This window comes from Sylvia atricapilla, chromosome 1 (genome assembly GCF_009819655.1).
Source record: "Sylvia atricapilla isolate bSylAtr1 chromosome 1, bSylAtr1.pri, whole genome shotgun sequence".
Taxonomy (NCBI): Eukaryota; Metazoa; Chordata; class Aves; order Passeriformes; family Sylviidae; genus Sylvia; species Sylvia atricapilla.
The window spans coordinates 47,955,465-47,970,847 of record NC_089140.1 but is presented as its reverse complement, the minus strand read 5'-3'; the positions used below and the strand labels follow the sequence as shown (position 1 = coordinate 47,970,847).

The following is a 15,383-nucleotide window of genomic DNA, read 5'->3' as shown; positions in this document are numbered from 1 at the left end:
CAGGAACATCAAAACTGTTTATCAGCCCTGAGCAAGTGTGGGAAAAACCTTGGTGGGGAGCAGGGTGAACCCAGCAGGTTTTCCTTTCATTTCCTCTTCTTCCCTTTTGCTCGCGAGCCCCTTTGCCCGACGTCATGGAAGCCTGAGCTGAGCCAAATTAATGGTGACAGATGGGTGCTTGAGGGCATGAGCAACACCCCAGTGCACAGAGCCAGCATGCAGGGACACACAGGGTAAGCCCAGACGTGTAAAATACACACGTATTCCACGCTAGAAAGCAGGGCTGGGAACCCTTCATGACATTGTCCAAATGCCTCCAGGCTGTGGAGGACCTCACTGATGGAGGCAGTGATGTTGGCACACAGTTATCACAATCAGGAAGGCAAGAGCAGGTGGAAAGAATTAATGCTCCCACCTTACAAGGTGGGAAAGAAAGGAGTCTCAAGTAGATTCCTACGGATGTAGTGGTGAGATGATTAATTCTTCAGTCTCCAAAGGCGACAGGCAGCACTCTTTTAAAGGCACACACATTCCTGCAGATAAACACCCGTGTCATCAGTCACACACTCGCGCCTGCAAAATGTGCAGTGCTGAGCTATTTCTCTTTGTTTGAAACAAAGTCTCATACTGCAGCTACGTTCATCACTTCATTTAGGATGCAATTTCAGGCTCTACGCTGAAATAACCGTGGCAAAACACACAGATCCTTACCCTGGAGCGTGTTGAATCAGTAGGCACTCAGAGTAGTGTTCAGAAATTTTAGCTAATATCTTCAGAGCAGAATCTTGTCTCACATTTCTGACAGTTTTCCAGGACTACTGATTGGATCATAAGTTTTTTCCTCTCCCCTTACAAAGCAGTAAGTGCTCAGGATTGTTTAAAAAGTTTTCCAAGCTTGCTCCATTTGTTCCTATGCCCAAATGCAGATGCAAAGATTAAATCTCTAAGTGTCTGAGTCCATGCCATACATGCAGCCTCCTGGAAAGACTGTGACCCCCAGATCTTTATAGTCAGGGACTTCTATTTGAATGGGTGCCCTTTTGAAATCTTTGCTTCCTTACAGTTAGGGAGTAAGCTACTGATGATCTTGTGATGTGCCTTTCTCATGATGAGCATGGGGGAACATCCTGCAGTTTGCCTCCAGCATCAGTTTGTGGCCAAGAATACAGAAGATGCAGGATGTGATACAACAGACATGCCAAGACCTCTCATCAAATGGTATTTTGGGACAGTAGCAATTGCACATGAGCCAGCTCTGGTCTTTCTGTTGGACATCAACATTCAGCTCAGTGTATGTTGCTCACATATGCCTGGTACTGCCCTTGCCCTTGAGACAGAACTGCTAGCAAAATAAAGAGCTCAAGTCCAGCTCAGATCCATTGGCTACGTAGATGCTCAACTCCTACTGAAATAAATGCAAGTGAGACTTGCAAACACAGTTTGGAAGTGACTTCACTGATGTTAGGAAGTAAAAGGTGGTGGGGAAAGAGATGCAAGTTTGCAAGAAGTAAGTGTAAGCACTAAAATGAACTTCAAGCTGAGAAATACATTGATTTTGTCCATGTCCCAAAAAGAATATAAGAGTATCATACTGTTTAGAGACTTCTTGACTAAAATTGACTTTGATAATGTGTTTCTTCCTATTCCTTCATGAAAGTTGGCATTCCCTGGTAAATGGCAGCACTTCCATGGTGTGCAGCATGCTTGAGGTACCAAAATCTGTCCCTAATAATAGAGTTAAACAAACTGCTAAAATAGGAACTGAACCACATTCCCAGACCTCCTCCCCAAACTCAAATGAAACCTTTCTTTGAGGTTCAGGAATGTTTGGTTAACTTTAAATTAAACAATGTTGTGTTTCTACACATCCTGCTTTCACCGAAAACTCTGAGTAGAAACACAAAAATATGGCAGACACCTCTGTATTTGCACTATTTCTGGCCCAGGTTAAACCAGGAAACACTGGAAATCTCACAAAATCAGCTTTGACTCACAGACTATCCAGCTACCAGGTTCTGTTGCTGTAACCCCACAGAATACAATATAACTCGTGTACATACCGATTTATTATTAATTTTTCACCAAATAACTGTGATAAACAAGTTTCCCAGACTATCTGACATATGAACCCCCCACTTTTATTCAACTGTGGAAGCATACCATATAGCTACCTTGTACTCCTTTTATGCTCCTTCTCATTGAGTCACTGGCGTAGCTGCCTAAAGATAAAATGTCTCTTGTGGTACTCAACAAACCAAAGCACATCATAACAAAGATAACAAACCAGGCATATGCATGTTGTCCTTCATGTTTGGTTTGTGGCTAATTCAAAATACGTAATCCTGAATTTTGCTGCTTGATATCTCTTTGATAACTCTCTGCATTGGATTTGTAGAGCATAGATATGAAGAAACACCATTGTTTTAGAGGAACATACTTAGCCATACAAAATTGCCCTGAAAGTCAGGGCAAAATTTTTAAAGCACTTTTGTGTACCAGACTTTTGCGAAATTGCAAATTCGTATTTAAAGGAACATTTAATGCTATTGCTGGAAACTATATCACTGTCAGCAAAACATAATACAGACACCCTGATTACCCAGCTATCTGCTTGACCGCAACAAAGCCATCCCAAACGATTCAGTACCACAGCTTCATGCTTGCTACCCAAATTTATTATATTTTCCAGATTCTAACAAGACACATATTAAGAAATGCATGTTAATCATCGTCCTAATGAGAACAATATGCAGTTAGCATTTAGAGTGTCACACAAAAAATATAGAAGGCGAGTACAGAATAAATGCACTCTAAATTCAAGGAAACCCAATCCTTCTTTCTACTAGCATGTTTCAGTGAAATGTCCCTCTGCAAGAGAAATTTTTAATGAACTAGCTAAATTTTAACTGGTATGTACATGTGCTTTCATTAGACATGGGGCAAAATAAAATGCCATTCTGACCACAACTGTGAAAGAAAAACAACCACTGCCCCACTCGCTTACGTACAAAAAGCGATGAGTATATAAAGCACTAACAGCCTGCCCAGCATCTCTCCTCTGGAGACACCAAACTTCCCAGTGTTTACATCCGTTTCCAGCCAGATGACTTCTGGAGCAAGCAACTACCCAACATGTGTAAAAGGACAAGAATCTGCCTTTAAATTCATTTGCAAGTACTAAATAAAATGCATAACTTACAGAATAATCTAATCAGTTAATCTAATTTGATAAAAGTGCAAAACCCATCACACTTCTGAGAGCCTCAAAGGTGCATGAATGTTTGGTTTGAATTTTCTAATCCAAAGTATGTGTATTCCCTGTGCGTTTTTGGTTATGTGGAGATAAGATTTGGGGTGCTGATGAAACAGCAAATAAAACAGGCATCAGCAGAGCAGGTGCAAAAGAAGGCAAGATTGTCATATTTGCTTAGGTTGAGTGCCTCTCTGCCACACTACACAGAGGACATCTAAAACCTGTGTATCCCATTCCTCCCTCCCACCTCTCCTCACAGGTAACAGACTGTCTTTCTCTCCATCCCAACCACCAGGCACTCTGTGAATGCTGATTCAGCCTTTACTAACTATGCAAGAAGAACAGCTTTTCTTTTTTCAAACCTCCCTGGAATTATAAAGGTGTTTTCACACCCTGAGCAAAGACTGCTGAAAGTAAATACAAAACATTAAAGCCATTTAGAGTGCCGTACCATTTAATCCCTTCACATAGGTTAAAACTAGTATTGCCTTGAAAAGTGAGTGCTGAATTAAAATGTGACTGAAAATTGTCTCATCACACCTCACAGCAAGCCCTCTCCAAAAGGACGATGCATAAAAACTTCAGCTTACTTATTTTTGAAGGTGTACCTCTCCCTCTTTCCCTTCTTTTCACACCTTTCTCCCAACAAACAGAGAAGTATTTTCTGCATGTCAGCAAGGATTACATGAATAAAACAACACCAGTTTCTTTTCAAATAGAACAAAACTTAGCTCGAAAATTGACTACTAGCTTCCTGTGAAGCAGAAAGAAAAAAAAAAAAAAAAACAAAAAAAACCCCAACAAACCCACAACATAAACAGAACACAAAGCAAAATGAAACCAAATATCAAATTTACACAATTTTGACGCATATAATTTAAATTTACATTTTTCACTTAGGGATGAGATTTTATGCAGGTCATTTTTCCCTTCAAGTCTCCAGAAGTAACAACAATGACAACAAAATTTAGCTTTTTCTTTTATGCAGTACCATTGCTGCTGTCTGCTTATGCTTTGTCTTCTTGAAAAAATAAATAGTGAAATCTTTGCAAAAAGAAAATCAATCTTAAATAAATACTATCTAGAAATACTGTCTTAATGGTAACCATATAATACTGCAAGTGCATCACTGAGCAGATTAATGTAATTGAAAGATACCTTTTGTTTTATGTATTTTACTTAGTTATATGCTTATGTTCTCTCTCAAGTGAAAACTTACAAATTCCAAAAAGAGCAACATTTAGCTTGAAAAATCAGCTTAGATGTCAACACCTGACTAGTAATAACCATCCTCTTGAGTAGCAATAACCATCCTCTTGGCTAATACGTGTTTGCCCAGGGCAGCCAGTGTCCATAATCAGCATTCATCTTTCATCCTCATCAGCTGGGCTGTCTGGCAGGTGCTGGGAGGGGTGAACACGGAGGGGTCTGTGATGCCTGGCTGGATGTCAAAGAAGCGAGTGGAGGTTGTCACACTGTAGTTCTTGGTGTAGGTTTCCTGCACTGGGTAACAGTCTTTGACGGTGTAAACGCCGACCCAGGATTCCACTGCAACCAACCAGAAATGTGACTACTTAGGTGATAAAGACAAGATAATGGGTCATGGTGAAGTCAGTCTCTTTTAACTCATTGCCTCTGTTCAACACTGCTTATTAGATTCTCATTATAATTTTACTCTTTTTTTAAATTCCTATTATTTTCAAACACTTCTAATGGCTCATTATCGCAAGACTACACTCAAAGCTGATCTCCTCCAGGTATGTGATGTAGCGAGTCTGTCTCTTTTTTAGCTTCAGTTTAATTCCACAGTGTGCTAACCTCAGAGGTGGCCCCTCACTCACTTTCCCGCTAGTTCTCTGTCACCACCTCTACCTTCCCCACTATGCTATTTAGGCAGTAGTAGCAGTACCATTGAAGTGGTTTCCTTTGAATACCCTTTGCTTTCAGCTCTCTTTTATTAATCTCACAGACACCTTCTGTGATCATTCTTTGTCCCTTCAATCATACTCCATCCTGTTGTTCTATGCATTTCAGATCTCTTGATAGCAGAAATTCATGATGTTAAAATTACCTACTGTGATCATAATTCAATTCCTCTGAGAAATGCCTGTAACAAGTTTTTCTAGTCCCAAGGACACTTATTTTCTCCCACCCAGCAGCAATCACACACACCTATTTTCAGTACTTTCTGTTTTGTGCCATAGGCTGTACCACAACCACATTACCAGAAATAAATAAATGGTGACATAAAACACACATATACTGTATCCAAAGAAAGGGTGGCAAGCTAAGCAATATTTAAATATACCTCTTTTGTGCATGCTAAAATACCAAAAATATTCTGACCTCAATTAATATGGTTTTGAGTACACAGAAATGGAGGAAACCTTTTACTGAACAAGTCTTCTCTCAGAATTTAGAATAAAAAATTATGCTTAAATATGATGCTACCAAAGTAGCCTGTATCTCCTCTAAAACCTTTATAATTGTAAAAGAAATATAGTTTTTAAAATCCAAACCAGTACTGGATGGAAGGTGTATAGGTAGATAGGTAACTTTCAGACGTTTAAGAATGATCATACAGAAAAACACTGGAGATACAAAATAATGCAGGATTAAAATCACACATCATTAATTGAATGTATCTGGATATAAAGTTCCACAAAAATTCCAGAAATATCAGATCTGAAAAAAAAACAACTTACTGGAGTGATTGATAATTTGCCTTTTGCAGAATACTAGAGGATATACCAACCTCAAAGTTACAGAGGTCTAATGATCTTATCCTTCATTCTCTACTTCATTTGTTCTACTTTTTTCAAGAAAGAAATATTTTCCTCTGGCTAAATGCTCGAGTTCGTAACCAGCCTATATATTAGATGTCCATAACCATAAGTATTGCATTAGCTGAATAGTCCCATAAATTTCATGAGGGTTTTAAAATTATTTTTATAGTTGTCTGGGTCATCAATAAACCATAGATGAAACTGAAGCCAAAATTCTAATAAATTTCTGTGCATTCAAAATCTAAAATACTATACATTGGAAAATTCAGCCTCCTTTCTTTTATGATACAAGTGTTCAGCTGCCAAATGCAGAACTAAACCTTGAGAGCGTTTTTTTTACCAGTAGAGAGGACAACAAAATTTAGGCACATATTAAGGACTTCAGTGGCTGCAGAACCATGTGTAGACGAACACTGACAAGCTGCTTTGTTTCTGTTACACAGACACTAGTTTGAGTGTGCCCCTAATTATAGTACCAATTCTTCTCTAGATAGATTTTGGAAACAGGCAGCCAGATTCAGACGTGAAATGATGCTGTTCCATGCCAAACTCTGTATGATATCAAATACAACACAATCAAGTCCCCTGAACATATTTAATCCTGCTCAGGTATGAGATTTTCCTAAAAAAATGCATTGTTATTAAAATTATATTCTGTGCACAGGGCATTTTCATTACTTCATCCAGAGAACTTTATAGAAATATGGAAAGCTGGAGTAAAACATGAATAATTTTTTTTTTCCCTGCATGGCCGACATATTGATTATTATTAAAATACAACAAAAGTATGCACATACATTTCCTGGCTGGTTTTCTGTCAGACCATTCCTGTACCATAACTTCATCTCCAGGTCCCCCAATGTAGTACTGATCTTCGTAAGTTGAATTGGCAGGAATATCATATGGATCCCATGGCTCTGTCAGAGCAATCTTTGAGCAAAGCTTTGTAACTTGTTCAATCTGAAACATCACCGCATCTTTGTAGAGCAATATATACTCAAAGAACCTGAAACATTAAGAAAAAGCAATTAATATATATAGTCTTTTGCTATCCTAAACAAGGAACATTGCTGATATGTAAGCTTGCCTTTGACTTCTCAGTGTAAGAACATTTCCACTTGCACTAAACTGCCAAACTTTGAGAAACGCTAACCATTTGGGCTGAAATTTCCCATGCTGAAAGCTTCTCTCAGCTGATTCTTTCCAAAATAAATAAATCAGGCTGAACTGGTTCAGCCATTTCTGAGAACAACAGAACAACTTTTCTGAGAACAACTGAGAGAAAAACATGTTATTATTCCTAGTTTTGTTTTGTTTTGTTTTAATAACTACTTCATTAAAAAGCTCCACTGCCTCCACATTTTGGAGAAAGGACTTAAAATTCTGGCAGTGGAGAAGTTTTTATTAAAAGTTGCCCAGATTTGGCTAAGTTGTAAGCCTTTGAAAATAATCTGCTTGCATAGGCTGGACAGATTCACTTCTCCATGAATGTGGTAGAGCCTTCCTCTGTACTGGCTAGATATGGTATCTGCCATCCTCACCAATGTTTCTCCATGGCAACACACACAGCTGAAGCGGGATGTAGTGGTTAAAGGGGGAAGTACATGGCCCCAGTGCAGAACTGTGAGGGCCACTCTCCATAAGGCACAGTTTCCCTCTAGAAGCCACCTGACCCAAGAAGCAGTGAAAAGACAAAGCAGAGGAGCAAAACAGTAAGGCAGAGATAAGGAGAGGTGTGGAGCTCAATGAGCTTGAGAGGCTAGAAGATGAAGTCACCAGCATGGACAGTTAATAAATATTTACAACCAATCTTCTAATGCGTATGAAGTGATCATCTCTCTGAGGAGAAAGGATAAACATTTATATGGAAACTTTCATCTGGTTTCTTTTTACAGTGGTCTGCTCCACCACCAGGACTGTGACATTGCTTCCATACCTTCAAAAAGGATGTGGTATGGTCCCTACCTTTTAACTGGGCATAAATACAGACAGAAACAGAAAATCAAAATTATCAGAACTATCAGCTGATCTTGAATACTCAGTTGCAAATAGAAGAAGCTTAACTTCTCCAGGGTACTTTGCATTACCAATCCGATGAGAAGTTGTGGTGGTGCATTTTGTTTAGGTTCACCTTAATATTCATTTTGTAAAGCTATATGCAATGCTTTGTTCTATGTACTCCCCACCATGTTCTTCCCCTTATGGTTTCCCTCCAGTTACAGCTATCTGTGAGTCATTTGTTATATAAGCCCCTGTCCTGTGTGGTGTCAGAGCTGACCAGACTCAGCAATATAGGCACCGCCACAAGAAGTTGTTCAAAGCACATCTCAAATCATCGTCATGAGTGCTCTGCATCTTTTGCAAAGGACTTACAGGGGTCACTTTCTAAACCCTCCAAAATTCTGCATTCTTTATTAGAAGCTTCCTTTAAATATCTCAGCTCAAATACTTGGCTACAGGCTACTGTATGCAGTGACTCTAGGGAAAAGGAAGGGAACAGCTTCATTTTTCCATCTATAATTCTTACTTCATTCATAATGCTGCTTCCATTTCCTGCAAAGAAAAAAGGCTTGGGTGTCTTAGGACACAGACAGGTTCTACTTCACAAACCTGATGCTAACATTATTCATCCTGTGCTATCAGAAAGATGGGAAGCTAGTAGAAAACACTGCATAATTCATGTAATTGAAGAGATGATGCACAAAAGCAAGAGCAGACCCTTCTCTATTTTCCAACTCCTGCACGTTTCTCTTTGAAGTCTTCACAGTCTTTTGGGGAGGATGCAAAGTTTACATAAAATAAAGAGTTGAAACCAAAACAATTTACAGCTTTAATTTTTGCACAACACAACTGCACCAGACAGCAATAACTTCACCCACCACTGACACTGTGGCATTTAAAGATTGCATAATAAAAAGTATCTCAGCATGGTTAAAAGCATCTGAGCAACATTCCCATCACTTCTTGAGAGCATACTTTATCCTGCATTCAAGTATGGTCAGGTTAAATGCCCTTAGCCAAACTGAACAGCGATGGAGAATATAAAATGGGAAAACTAAGGTGACATGATGTAAACTGGGGCCCATCTTTCACTCACAATCTTGCAAAACACAGGAGGTAGCTTGTCCTGCTTTTCAAGATGGGGGAAACTTGAAACTGGGAATTTCCCCCACACTGACAAGATTAATACAAAGAGGCTGACAAACTGCAAGGCTACCTACAACCTTCCCCATGGTAAAACATTCTCCTGCCCCTATCTTAAAATATTCCTGCTTCTGCCATGATTTTCACCAAACTAAACTTGCCTGCTGTTTTCTTAGTCAAAGGCAAGGTTTCCACAGTCATGATGTGCTACTGAAGAATTTAGTATCTTTTTTAACTCTTTTCTTACATAAAGCCCACCTGAGAACACATATGGACATGCATAACTTTTATATCACATTCAGTCCAGAGAACATACAAGAACACTAAAATACACTTATTTATATATTTTCAATGAGAGTCTAATGACCCAACTACTCTTCAGCTGGCTGCTCAGCAGCTCCCATAAATGGGAGATGGGAAATGCCTTACAGAGAGAATCTATCACCATGCTTGAGACACCTGACTGATAATACAGTGCTTTTGTGAAAGAACACAAACCCACAATGTATTAGAAAAGCATTACAAACTACTAGGAATAAAAATTAAACTGTCACACTTCTTTTTTATTTTAAATCTTCACTAAAACTTAGTTCACACAGAAATTTTACTTGCATTTTTAACAATCCTGCCAACAGCACAATGGGTACTATGAAACATCAAAGTAAATAAAAATGAGGAAAATCCATACAAATCAAATCTCAGCAACAATCATCTCTCTGGCAGCCATTCTGCAGAGTAAGAGGCTCCACCACAGACATTTTTGGTTCTGGGAGAGGAGGACTGAACATATGTGTAAGAGACACCAGTCCTACACCTTGATGTGCTGCTGGGATGAACTCTGCCCCTGTGGTGGCAGGCACATGAGAGGCGATCTTCAGAAAATGTTGTTCTGCTCACAGTGCATGACAGCCCTGGGTAAGCATAAGCAAGATTTATACTGTCCTGCTTCAACCCAGATGTGCCTCACATCCAAGTTTTATAGAGAATTGCTCTGTGTCCTGCAAATAGCCAGCACAGAAGCCTAAGATTACACAGGATCTGAGTTTACCAGCATATGAAAGGTGATTGGTTAAGTTGTTTTACAAAGAGAAGTATTTACCAACCAAAATAGCAAAATGTGCATGAATATAAAATTGATAATTTAAAAAAACTATTTTAAAATAAGAAATATTTTCCTCTTTTTGTTTTTAACCAGCCACGTCCTGAGTATACTATCTCTGTTTTAGGTGCCTGAGATTTCAGTGGCTTCTTGAGGGGAAGGACAGAGTCCTGAAAACAGGTCTTGGCAAAGAAACAAGAGAGGGAATTATTTTTAATTAGTTTGGGGTTTTTTTCAGAAAAATGTAACATATTTACAGCCTGCACCTACCTCTAATATTATTTTTACAATAATTTGATTATTTAGCTGTAACTTCTAGAGAGCCCCAACCTAAAACCAAGTGCCCCAACGAGGTGTCAATTAGGCACCTTGAAAGAGATTTGAAGAAGTTACCTGGACAACTATCCTATTTGCCTGACTGAGATTATTTCCTTTCCTATCCTATTCCATCCTACCCTGTCCTACTCCTCACCCCCTTGGACAGTATGGGACTCTCTCATGATCCTTAATATTCCCTTTGTCTGTGACTGAAAATGGATCAATTCCAGCATATAAAGACACATGTTTTTGCTCCCATGCTTTAAAAAATTTCTTAACTCTGGACCATATCCTGCACAAATAATTCCACTGATTTTGCTGGAAGCAATCATAGTCAGATAGGTGGGATACAGGCTGGGTTCAGTACTTTCTTCTCCCAAGCTCAGGAAAGTATTTTTCTGAATAAGAGACAAGAGAGTTAAATACAAAGCCAGAACACCATGAGCACACAATCACAATGTGAAGCACTTATGTTATGGACATACTGCAAGGGGTGGGTGTGCATCCAAATACTGTCCTACCTCTGAAATTCCTCATGAAATCTGGGGAGATAGCTAGAGGACCCTCTCAGGACATAGCCCAGATAACATAAAGACACACTCCTCGACCCTCACAAAGGCCTGAACTAATTAATAAATTTGTCTTCTGAATGGGTGATTTTTTTGCATGTTAATAACGCAACTCGTAACAGTGAATTATTTTTCAACATTTGTCAGGAAAAAAACCCATTAATGTTAAGATCATGCTACCAGCTCCTTTTCAGGTACTCAATCTGCATCCTATGCTAGGTCCTTCCAAGTCCTGAAGGACTTGGACTAGCCTGCCCATCACCCATCACCCAGCACATCTGCCTGAATCCCAGGATTTGCTTCTGCACTTCCAAGGGCTTCCTTAGGAGAGCCAAACTGAGAACAAAGGAGCTGCTTGCTGTCCAACTGTCTTTGTAGTGACTCAAAGGAGCAGAGGTGCTGTTAGTGGCCTGGCAAGATCCACGTGATGTGTTTAATAATATCAGACATAGTCATTTGCTAGAGAGAAGCAAAATAATAGTTTGAGATTGAGACTGGGTAATAGCAACTTTCTGTGCTAAATCTGGCTCTGCTGCATTTTGCTCTGTGGCTTTGCACAATCGACTTAAAATGCTGTTTATTATTTTCCTTTGATTGCTGTAGCACTGGAGAGACACAAATTTGTGATCATAAACCAGTTGAGCGAGGTATTGTATTAACGAAGAACAAAACCACAAATCCTGCCCCAAAAAACCACTGAAACAATGGTAAAACAGACTTTCCTTTACTGCAAAGGTGTACTGAGGTTTCATGAACCTAGGGTTTAACCTGTTGATTCAGATTTCCCAGCTGTAGCTATTTAACATTAAAACTCTCACTCATGTTAGCCAGGACTTATATTAACTAGTAGTATAAAGCTAGTGAAAAAAGGAAGCAAAATTATATGTATTATTTGTATCTGACATACTGTATTACTCAGCAGGAAACAGTATTTTCTATTTAATATCTCAAGCTCAGGTCACTGCAATTACTTCCAAGCTAACTTTACTCTCTCTTTTGTGATTAAATGAACGCTTGAAGCATCTGTCTGCCTCGGTGGTACTACTTAACTCTTCGCCAGTTCTCCCTGTAAAAAGATATTTTTAAACGTTTTGGAAGAAGCTAACCCCACATCAACCAGAGGAAATTTCACTACAAACATCCCAAACAAATTCTCTGTTCTAGTTTGCATGGATAGGTATGTCCATATATTTAATTCTTGAGGTATCTTGTATCCCCCTGATAAAACACCCCACAATGATACCACTCTTTTTTACACATCTTTTACTGAAGATGGACTGGGAGAATGGGAACCTTTATTAGAAGTGTGACTACATAACCCCATCTTCTCAGGTCCTCAGATCAAGAATAGTTCAAGGGAGCAAAGCTGCCAAGCAGACATGCAGACAGTTGATAAACACTCATCAGGTCAAGAACATTCATCTGCTTTTGGAAGGATCTGGCAAGCTCATTTCAAAAGGGAGAAGCATTCGGTTTTTAGTGCATTTCTGGGAACTCCTTTCCTCTTTCCCTGAAGTTTTCGGTAATTTCAGACTTGTGTTTTTCTTCTGGTATATCAGACCTCAACAACAACAGTAATTTACCATATTTGATCTCACATGTTTGGCAGCGGTGCAGAACTATGGTATATTGTACAAATACAGGACTGTTCAAATACATGTGACAGTAAATGTAATGTGATATTGTGTAAAAGCAATATTTTTTACTCTGACTTAAATCACTCACAGATTGTAAAGGCTTTCTTTTTTTTTAATTTTCAAGGAGATCAGGCCTCCTGTATCAGGTATCTAATTAACAAGGTATATGAGGAACTTTGACCACACTACCAGTTTCTGAAGCAGAGATAATTAGCTAATTTAAGTCCTGTTAATTATGTAGATTGTGTAGAAAGAAAACCTTAAATACAGGAATCAAAAGGTGGAAAGTAAAAGCTACACCAGCTAAAGGATGACATACTTTGGTGACTTTAATTATGCAACTCAATAAAAACGATGCAATTTCTTATTATTTTAATTGTTTTACTGTAAATCAGATTAGTTATTTTGGTAAACACTCAGGGAAAATCAGCTCTTCAGCAAGCAGCCTGTTTCCCTTGCTGTCCCTTTCTGGCTATTTGACACTTCTTAATAATCCACCAAGTCACACTCCTGAGAACAATGCAACTGAAGTTGAAATTCAAAAAACAATAAAGCATTTTGTTTAAGGGAGTTTTGCAAGAAGCGAAAAGATGCACTGCCCTTAATAGAGAGCATCTGTGTGTTTCCGTAAGTAACAGTATATTCGTAACTGGAGCCCTCAGTAGACAACAACGCAGCTCAAAAGGAAAGGAATGGATGATGTGGCCAGCATACCATAATGCTTTCCAATGAATCAATGGAATCACCTCCTAGGGAATATGGTATATACTAGCAGAACCACATGATATCAAAATATACTTGAGGTCAGAGATTATTTTCCTGTTATGGGTTTGTAGAAAAGTCTAGTACAATGATGTTTCCATGAGTAAGTAATAACAAAGGTTACTGGAAAATCACAGCAGGGCTTTGAAGAGACCAAAAAGAGTGAGAAAGGCCAGGACTCACCTCTCAGTATATACAAAAGACCTTAGGAAAGATGAAATAATAGAGGGAAATGAGAGAGGTGCATTATAATTTATTTATTATATTTCTCACCCTCTTTGTTCTTTATGCAAAAGGGCAGTTAACAACTCAGTTGGAAGAGGCAATGCTCAAAACTGAGACATGGAAATGCTCTTTTGAGAATGCAATTCTTTTAAGGCACTCTGTGAGATTGCAAAGACGTAAGAAATAGGAAACAGAAATTTAACATGTAGAGGGAGCCAGAAAAAATATGATTACAATGACTGATGACTGAGAGCATATCAAAAAGGGAAAAAAAAATCCATACCCAAACACAGAAGATATACCTGCCTTCCTGTTTTTAATTTTACCTCTAGAGAACAGCCAGGAGCATGGAGCTCATGCCACAAAGGCTGGCAGGACCTGGGTAGGGCCAGGAGCAGTGGTGCTCAAGCTCCCCTTGCACGTATAAATGGAGCCCACAGGGAGCAGTAGAGGCCAGGGCAGGCCAGCAGCGTGTGGGGCAGCACTTGCCCTGCAAGAGTGTTCAGCAATGGTGCTGAACCTCTGCCAGCTTGACCAGGGGGCAACAGGACCCACCCAGCAGAAAGGCACGGGTTCCCTAAGCTCTGCAGCTGCTGCAACTGATGCAACTGCCCAGGCAGAGCTCTAGTGGACCCGGGTATCACCTGCAGGGTGTGCCCTGCTTGGATGGTGGCAGTGAGCATCCCTGTGCGAGCTGAGGCCAGGTACAGCAACACCTCTGCTTAGTGACAGAGCTGCAGGAGCAGGCAACTAGGCTGAGGAGGATCAGGGACTGCAAAGACCTTTAAACTAGATTTTAACTGGGAAAGAGATAAAACCAGAGATAGAGATAAGCTTGGGGGTTGCACACCAATGTTTGAGGGATGGTGTGCTATCAAGGTCCTCCGGTCTGCCCTCTCAGTGGAGGAAGGGTACGGAGATCTACACAAAAGCAAAGACATGAGGGTTACTGATGCATTAAAAACCAAAGAAGTGCTTGAGAAGAGTCACACAAGTCTTCCTCTCTTCACAGAATGGGTGGCAGGAAGTGCATCTACACTGATGCACCCAGCAGAGGCAGCTGGAACAGGAGGAGTTGGAAGCCACTCTGCAGCAGGAAAAGCAGGATATAGTTTGAAAGATGGCAGGATGACTTGCACAGCTGAAGTGATGTAAAGGATAGCTGTAAAAGCCTCAGAAGAGATAGGAAAGTGAGGAGAGGTGGTGGAGTAGCCCTGTGTTTTAGGGAGTGTTTCATTTGTCTGGAGTGTAGTGATGGCAACAACAGGGTTGAGTGTTCATGGGTAAGAACTGGGGGAAGACCAGCAAGGCAAATGGCATGTTACAGACCACTCAACCAGGATGAAGAAGCAGACGAAATATTCTACAAGTGATGTGAGAAGACTCACAATCACTTGCTCTTGTTCTCACGGGGGACTTCAACTAACCAGATGTCTGCTGGAAATATAACACAGCAGAGAGGAAACAATCTAGCAGGTGACTGGAGTGTGTGGAAGGTAACTTCCTGGCACAGCTGAGGAGGGAGCCAGCTAGAGAAGGTATCCCTCTGGACAGACATGTTATTCTTGAGCAGTAACAAGCTCTTTTTTG

The 15,383-nt window shown here is 39.8% G+C and overlaps 1 protein-coding gene across 1 annotated transcript in view; it reads right to left on the bottom strand.

Moving 5' to 3' along the window:
- Nucleotides 1–4,061: 4,061 nt before the first annotated feature.
- The window catches only part of EPDR1 (ependymin related 1), a 29,130-nt gene continuing 17,808 nt past the window's right edge, over nt 4,062–15,383 (bottom strand). Inside the window, exons 2-3 of the mRNA XM_066322004.1 lie at nt 6,837–7,045; nt 4,062–4,801 (exon numbers count right to left, since the gene is read on the bottom strand). Coding sequence (XP_066178101.1) covers nt 4,611–4,801; nt 6,837–7,045 — 400 coding nt within the window. The 3' untranslated portion in view covers nt 4,062–4,610. The remainder of the gene's footprint in view (nt 4,802–6,836; nt 7,046–15,383) is intronic.